The sequence below is a fragment of the Vanessa tameamea genome, chromosome 18, assembly GCF_037043105.1.
Source record: "Vanessa tameamea isolate UH-Manoa-2023 chromosome 18, ilVanTame1 primary haplotype, whole genome shotgun sequence".
NCBI lineage: Eukaryota > Metazoa > Arthropoda > Insecta > Lepidoptera > Nymphalidae > Vanessa > Vanessa tameamea.
The window spans coordinates 8562479-8571317 of NC_087326.1; the positions used below are offsets into that span (position 1 = coordinate 8562479).

An 8839-nucleotide genomic window follows, 5' to 3' on the forward strand; every position below is an offset into this window, starting at 1 on the left:
TGTTTATGCTTATTATACAAAATATAATGCGAATAGCGTTATTTTATGACTTATGAATAATTAATTAACACATATATACCATATCATCTAGACTTCGCACAATGGTAAAGAACTAATGCAGAGATATGTTATATTACATTAATTTATTATGATCAGAATTGCCTATCATAATAAAATATGTAATTGCTTTCAAGTACCGATATTGTCCTTCTGGTTATGTTTATTAACTTCTATTTTGTGTATAATAATGCATGTGTATTTGGTAACAGTTGAGACCCTCACGGTGAGGTTTTTGCTATACTAATTTTGTCAAGAAAATAATCCGCAATGTCATTTGAAGTTGCCCACCCAGTAAACGAGCTTTTTTGAAAGACAGGACCTCTATATTTAAACAATATTTTCATTAAGGAAGTAGTATTTCTAAGCTTTGAAATTCGTCTTAGAAAAACATTCATATTAGTATGTTGAATACGTTTCTATATTTTATTTAAATAATATATGCTGTGAATATTTTAATTCGAATTTAATATTTTAATTTGGAATCTAACTCTTTGCCACTTTTGTCGTTTATGTTTTATATAGTAAAATTAAATTAACCTTTTGAATCTATATTACGATGATAAAACGTTAAAAAATTAAATGACAGCTTTGTCATGGTAAGACAGAAATTGTGACATTGACTTTTGACAATCACTGACACATTACTTAAAATTTACATTTTCATTCATTGTGTTCCATTCGATTTGCAAAAAATAATAGTTTTCCAAAAAAAACACCTTATTGTTTAATTGTCTTGAACAATAGTTGTTAAACCTGGCTACATCTGAAGCAGATATTGCCCATACAATGGAAGTAGACGTGTATTCCATTGCCGAAGGATCTCGGCTACCACTTATTGATGAAACTACGGCTCTTGGAACACAAGCACCAAAAGACAGGTAAATCTTGTGATATTCATTTAAAATATTGAGGCACGTACCAATATTTGAACTTAATATAAAATGTTGCGTCTGAACGATTTCATGGAAACCAAATATGGTAAACTAGATGTGTAATTATAAAAATAAAATGTATATCACCCACGCTACTACCAAAAGCAGTTCGTGTATAGTTTACATAAAAAAAAAATGCTAACACGCAATTTAATGCCAGGTCAGCCTTTAAATAGGTGGAAATTATTTTGTTTGAAAAATAATGGCAGTGTAGTGTTATAATGTAATACATTTATTATAATTTGGCACATATTTCTAGTTCCATTACATATATGTTCCATAGTACTGTAATATTAGTTAATTGCTATTTAGTTTCCTCTGTAATTACATCATCTTATATTTTTTCTGTACTCCATGTACCTCCATAATTAAGCTTGTGTTACCATTAAATTTGTGGCCCAGTGTTAAAGAAGCCAAAATCAATAACCCTTAAGTTTAGTGATCAGAATAGAAACAATGAACAGAAGTTGGTTATCATATGCCTTTTATATATATCATATGCCTTTTTTGCATAATATTGTTTGTATTAGTTATTGTATGTCTTGTATAGGCCATTTCAGCATATATAAATTTACTAATTTTTAAATAATTTGCCTAATAGCAAAATATCATTAATACTATAGTCAAAAATGTACTTTAGTGCTTCTAACACTATGCCACAGAATTACATTATTAATTTCAATACACAATTTAATAATTAAATTACACTTGACACAAGTAGAAGTATTTGTAATTATTTTAACAAATACAATTCCATTGTATTTAAATTATTATTCAATATCTCAGTTATTTAGGGTATAGAAGACTGTACAACAATCATTGCCAGCTGTTAAGTCCATAATAGTGTGCAAACAATTAATGATTCATTATAATTTACATTCTTATTGTTCTTTGTGAGAACTGTACACATTTTTTTGCTACAGACTTTAAAATAACTGACATATTATTCACTTATTTAAAAAAAAACTATATCAATACTCCATTTTATTATTTTTAAATGAAACAACATAAGATATCTAGGAATTTTATAATAGTTAAATTATTAGTACATTCAGTGTACAGTTCAAAACTAATTATAATAGTATTTATATAATAATATATATATTACCTTTCTTAATTTATAGGTAATTTAAAAGTGTTCCAATATGTGCTTAGAAATAAAGCATATGTATTGGTTGATATCTCATGGGATAAGTGAGAGAGACAAGATCAGGTGCACAATAAGAATTATTAATATGGGCTATATAAATTTTTGTTTTGCAAAGCGGTCAAAATATCAACAATATTGTGTGTTGCTTATTTTTGGAGTTTATGTTATTTAATATTAAAATATAGACTTTCAGAAACTATACAAAATTAACTTTGATTCATGGTGAAGAAATAGACTAGTTTTGTAAGCTTTTGATGCTACTTTGTTATTAAACTATTTCACAAAGTCCAGAAACAACATTGGCCCGAGTACAAGAATTCCATAATTAACTTTGGTCTCGTTGCTCAGCTATTTGTCAACTATCAACATAGTACCTCATATTGCTCATATATATATATATATATTGATTGCCTCTATGGTCTCTTGGCTTCTTCATAAGGCTGCAAATCTCTATGACCTAGGTTAAAACTCTGGGTCTGGCCAATAAAAAGCTATCTAGCTCTTTACATTAGTATGTAAAGCCGTTGTGTATTGTATGTACAGTGTGATTCTGTTCTGAACTTTCTCCAATCTTATTGGATCACACTGGATTATGAGAGTAAGGTAACAGTATCTGTAGCGTCGATGGTTGACGTGACCGAAATCATTCAGGAGGACATCATTCGTAGGACCGCTAGTAGTACCTATGCTGTTGCTATAACAATATCAGAATCGCCAGAAGAATATCCATATAGCATATCTATTTTTTGAGTTGATAAAGTTGTTTATAATTAATTGATTATTAAATATTAGACAATAAATAGCATCAGTACAACTATACTATTGTTATGAATTCAGTAGTTAGTTTTACTACTCGTTTTATACATTATACTCGGGTTTTAACCGCGAACATACCTTTTCAGCCCGTGACCACGGCAGACATAACTCTGTCGAACGTCTGGCAAAATAAAAAAAGGTACGGTTGCGGTTAAAACCGGAATAAAATAAATGATAGTATACGCCGCAAATGTTTATGATATACTCATATATTTTAGAAATAATTACAGTCAAGAATAATAAAAAATATTAAGTACAAACATGCCAGCATTCAGAGAGTACAAAGAAGTCGCAGATAATTTAATGAAACTAGATGAATAACAGTTGATACTGCGTATGTTTTGGGAGATAAGATTAAGAGTACAATTGCTATTTGATATATAACTAACGGCATCAATGTCACCGATATATGTATGTAATTTACTAGGTGGTATCTTTTAACTAAATATTGATTATTTTGTCTCTTTAAAACCAAATCAACCAAGTATGATTCTTGTTGGTAGGGGTCTGTGCAAGCCCGTCTGGTTAGGTACCACACACCATCGTATATTCTATCGCCATGTAATATTGAAGCATTGTTGTGCTCCGGTTTAAAAGATGAGTGAGTCAGTGTAACTACGTACATTAGGAAAATAACATTAGTTCCTACGGTTGGTGACGCGTTGTAAGGAGTGGTCAATATTTCTTACAGCGACAATGTGGAAAAAGTCGCTCATTTTCCTGTCCGCTTACCTAAATCATAAATAAATCTTCGCTGTGATATTTTTATGGTAATTGAAATCTATAACTCGTTAACTCGAAGAAAATTCTAGGCCTTACTAAAGTTATATAGCGAGTGAATTATACTTCTATTTGTCCCTTTTTATCATCAGTAATTTGACATTCAAAAGAAAAAGACTAAGTATAGCATATGTGTGGTCAGTTTTTTGGATAGAAGGTTATAAAACAATCTCGTATTGTCTTTATGTCTGAACGAGATAAACCTTAAAAACTATCGGTTTTTCATCCAGTTTACGCTCAAAGACGGTTACTCCGTCTTTAATTCCGTTGTAATTCATTGAAGTTTTATGTGTATAATTTCATACAGTTATGGGTATATATGGCAATATGACGACGATTATTGAAAATATAGGAAAAATGCCGACTCCCAGTCGGCGTTACTAGCGTGCGCAACATAATTAATAGTTATATTATCCAATAATTATATGTATTACGGTAGAAGCGTTTTAAGTACACCTTCATTGTAGCCGGGACGGATTGCATACTTTATTTAACAAGACTATATTTATTGAATGTAAAGCTATATCACCAATTCTTTGGTATCAGTAGTTTCTCTTATTCGTTAATTATTTTATATACTAACAAAGTCGATCACGTCCCAGATTGATAGCTGTGCTGGACCAAGTCGAGATGCGTGTGGAGCGGTTGCGGCGTGATACAGTACGGATCGAGGAGGAGAGAGATTCCCTGTTATCTACTCTCGACAGCGTCAAGCATTCTGAACTTTTAAATGACATTTCTGACTGTAAGTATGACTTGCAATTTATATATAGTTATTAATGGTTCTATCATTGTTTGCTCCTTATTTTACCTACTGATAGTGTAAAGCGTAACGCCTGTGTTAGCAGTGGGTACGACGATAGCCTAATAGGTTGACATCATCATGATGACGTGGAAGTCACCGGCTCCTGAGATCAATGCTTTTGACTTCCACATCAATAGGCTGACCCAACGCCATTGGCTCTTGAGGATTTACTTTAATAAACATATCTATTTCAAAAATAATCCACAAGTAACAATTTTATCTAATAACCTAATTGGATCAATAGAAGAATACTTACATAGTCATTATATATAAATACATAGATAATAATGAGGTACATGATTTCAAATGTTACTAATAAATATTCGACTATATAGTTTAATATTGAAATAATATAATATTCATCCATATTTAAATTAACTAACAATCATTTGCATTACGTTGAAATTGTGAATTACATTTATATATTTTATTATACTTTAAAGGATCGTCCACTCATAGTGATTATGAATACTTTCAGTCTATATACGTGCAGATGTTCTTTAATCTAATTAAAGAGTTGCGTGCAGGTGACCAAGACGACATAAAGCGTTATGCGGAGCGCATCCTGGCGCGCGCCATGACCGTGGAGGTGGCCGTGCGCACCGACCGCGACCCGCAGCAGGAAGAGGCTTTGCATCAGGTACCCCGCCACACATTCCACACTGCGAGACTGTCTCGTGACTCACTGCCAACGATTTTCTCAAGTCCTTGTAATGTTGTAGAGAATGTTGGTTTATTTCGAATATTTTTTTTTATTATGCTATAGTTGTGTTACAAAGTTTACAGTACAGATTATAAATAAATAAATACATACCATGCTACATATTTTAGTATATCACCTTCTTGTTTTTCTTATAAGAATATAATTTCTATGTTTATTTAAACTATCGTAACGCTATTGAAATAAATATATATTTTTTCATTCCAGGTGAACATGTTCATAGACCAATTAGTGATGTCCGTGCACGAGGACACGGTGGTCGCGCACACGCGTTGTCAGACGTACATGAACGCGTGTACTTCTCAGCCCGATCCCTGCAGTGGAACCGATAGAAACTTCGAGACCGCTATACTAGGCTGCACCCTGGATGACCAGAAACGAATCAAGAAACGTCTCCAGGGTCTTCTGGAATACTTTGCAAAGCTCAACGTCACGTCATACTCGTGAGTGAGGGAAGATTTCGGTAATCTTCACATATTATGAGTGTTAATTTTATTGCCAGCTTCATATCAATCGTGGACTGGTGTGGATGTGCCTTTAAATTTTTAATCTGTGAATTTGCTTACATACTGTTAGAAATATGATTTTTACATCAAGTTTCAATGATCGACACAGTCTCTATTATTGAAATAATTGCATTTATATTTTCAATTACTGGAAGTATAGAATATTATACTTTTACAATAATGAAAGTAGATAATCTCATACCTACATATTGTAATTCAAATGTTTAAGTTAGTGTTGCATCGATTTTCGATACTACGCACAATAGACTGCTAATAATTATAATTGTTACAGTTTTAAGTCTAGCCAGTATTACATAAAGAGAGAAAACTAAATCTTTCAATAATTTGTAATATGTTTAATAACGCTGATACCTCGCCTTTCCATATTATTAAAGAAAAAAATTATAATCTTTAAAATTAGGGCATATCCACATTAACGCCTTTCACTAGCAGCAATAAAATCACAAGCTTGTTTAATAAACAATTTCGCAAATCTAATATACTTACTTGGTAATATGTACCTTTGTTCGAAGTTGTATATTGAAGTTCCAGGCTATGTTAATGTAAATTTTATCGAACATTTTCTTTTCTTATTAAATTATATTCATAACCTAAAGCTATAAATGTGTCAAATGACATTTCTTTTTAGGAAATATTTGATGTTCTATGGTTTATGGTAGAAATGCATAATGCAAATAATTTCTTTTTTGTTTCTTTATATTACTATGTATAACATAAATTTATGGATTTGAAGAAGAAAAATTTTGAGTATATAAATTAATAAAAACTTGTATTTAAAATTAAATCTTCAAGGGAGTGAAATCTTGATCTTGATGACGTGATATTAATTATAAATGCTAGGACGCTAAAAACTGTTTCAAATTGTCTGTTTGTTATCGCTCTGAAGATGATCTGCCAATTATATAAATAGGTAACAAATTCTAATCCCAATGTATTAGTCAATCTGATTTGTTAAAATATTTGATATTTTTAAATTTTATGGACGAAAATTAACAGAAATATTTGTTTGTAAGACTGTGGACATTCTTATTGGACTTTCCAATCGAATAATCCGATAAAATAGAATAAAATTTGCAGTCCAATAAAAGTAAAATTAGAGATTTATACGATTTTCCTTGTGCTATTTTTGATTTAATAATGTTCATGAATTTTAAACAATGATAAATAAAAATTAAAGTTTTTTTTCTTATATAAAGTTGATATAATATAAAATCTATGTTATCTGTCCAGATCGGGGGGGTTTAGATTTAAAATCTGTGATATCTATCAGAATAGAGTCGCATTATATCGTCTAACGATTTTAAGACTGATTAGAAGCCACATATTGCGAATTGTGCCACAGTTAATATATAATACTAAGATATATTGTAATTGGCAGATCACTTGAGAAGTGGTGATTAAAGGGGTTTCCCCTAAGTGTTTTGTTAAAAAAAAATACTTGTTTTTAATGTAACTTCTCATTTTCTATAGTATAAGCATAGACATTTTGTATGACAAATGTAAACAGGATGTCTTTATAATTGAAATGTAACCAAAAAATAATTTTAACTAAATTTTTGATATAATCTGCTTATTATTATTCATAACCATCTAATTGTACTGGATAATTTAAACTTACTTTCTTTCAAGTAATCTATTTTTTAATTTGATTTCATTGGAAGGTATGTTTTTAAAAAAAACTTATTTTAAAACATATTATGAAGACGTGTATTTGAATTGCGATAGTATTTTCGTAATAAACATTTCTCTGTTACGTTAAAGCTTGGTTTTTAACGAAATAACATTAAAGTTTCTTTTTTAATGTTTATAAAAAAGTTGTTTTAATTTTACTTTTAAGATTTTATTATACAGTTTCCTTCGATACTGTGATTACTTTTCTACTTAAAGAAATATTTATAATAATTATTTTTTACATTATTGCACCGTATAATATGTTAGTCTTATGTAAAGGAAATGTTCTTTACCGTTTATTTTATTACTTAAAATATTTTTTAAGAAAAAAAATACTATCATAACATATCGGATACATACATGGTAACATATTAATATAGATTTTTCTTTATTATAAAATAGTTTTAACGAAATACAGGAGAATTTATTATTTTAGTTAACAACATTAAAAAAAATACGGAAATTATTAATTATTCAGTACAATTTTTGTACATTTTAAAAGTATAAAATGAACTAGATAATTTCTAAACGAACTTTATTTAGTTGATTTGACAGTTCATTGTTTATATATTTAGATTTATAAAAAAACACCCTAAGGCCTCTAATACTATAATTAAGGGTTTAAACTTAGTTAAAGAATTGTTTGATCAGGAATCGAGATTAAAACTTCTAATGTAATACAAAAGACCTAAGGATTATAGGTTTTATATTATTGTTGAAGTGTGCTATCGTTTTCCACGTGTGCGTATATAGGATAGCACGTCATTCCCACCACATTAAGAAACTTTTAAAAATAAATAAGTAATATTCGTAAAACAGTTAAAAAGACCAAGCACCTATTTTATACCTAAATTAAATGCTTCGTAGTATAAATCGTCAAGTCCCTGAATCTTTACGGTATTTATTATTATTTTTAATTATGGATCAAGATGAAAGGGTAATATATCTCGTAATTGTATGTTATAAATGATTATAATATAGTTTTACAGATCAGATTCACTCTGCTTTGATAAAAAAATTAACTCCTAAGTAAAATTCATAGCTTAAAATCCGATACGTTCATCGTATCCTAGATATTCGTAACTAGTAAAAAAAGTCAAAGATAGATAATTAATGTTTATAGCTACTGCCACTATTTCCCACTAATTGTAATATAATACTTTACAATATTATACGGTTATGTTACCCTTTGATGTATTGTGGATTATACCTTAAATAAAAAAAATATGCACATTTATGAGGAAGGTTTATAATTATTATTATATTCTGTTATCTGATACACGGTACCGATCATAGTTTTATGTTAGATATAAAATGCTATTAAAAATGTTTAATCATGTATTTTGTTTTATTTGTTTATCTTACCTTTATGCCAAA

At 29.5% G+C, this 8839-nt stretch overlaps 1 protein-coding gene across 1 annotated transcript; it reads left to right on the plus strand.

The window, feature by feature from the left end:
* The first annotated feature begins 685 nt into the window (after window positions 1–685).
* LOC113397807 (BAG family molecular chaperone regulator 2) lies at window positions 686–7212 on the plus strand. Its single transcript, XM_026636323.2, has 4 exons — window positions 686–938; window positions 4341–4483; window positions 5071–5183; window positions 5472–7212. The coding sequence occupies exons 1-4, from the start codon at window positions 847–849 to the stop codon at window positions 5709–5711; spliced, it is 588 nt and encodes a 195-aa protein (XP_026492108.1). The 5' UTR covers window positions 686–846; the 3' UTR covers window positions 5712–7212.
* The last annotated feature ends 1627 nt before the right edge of the window (window positions 7213–8839 follow it).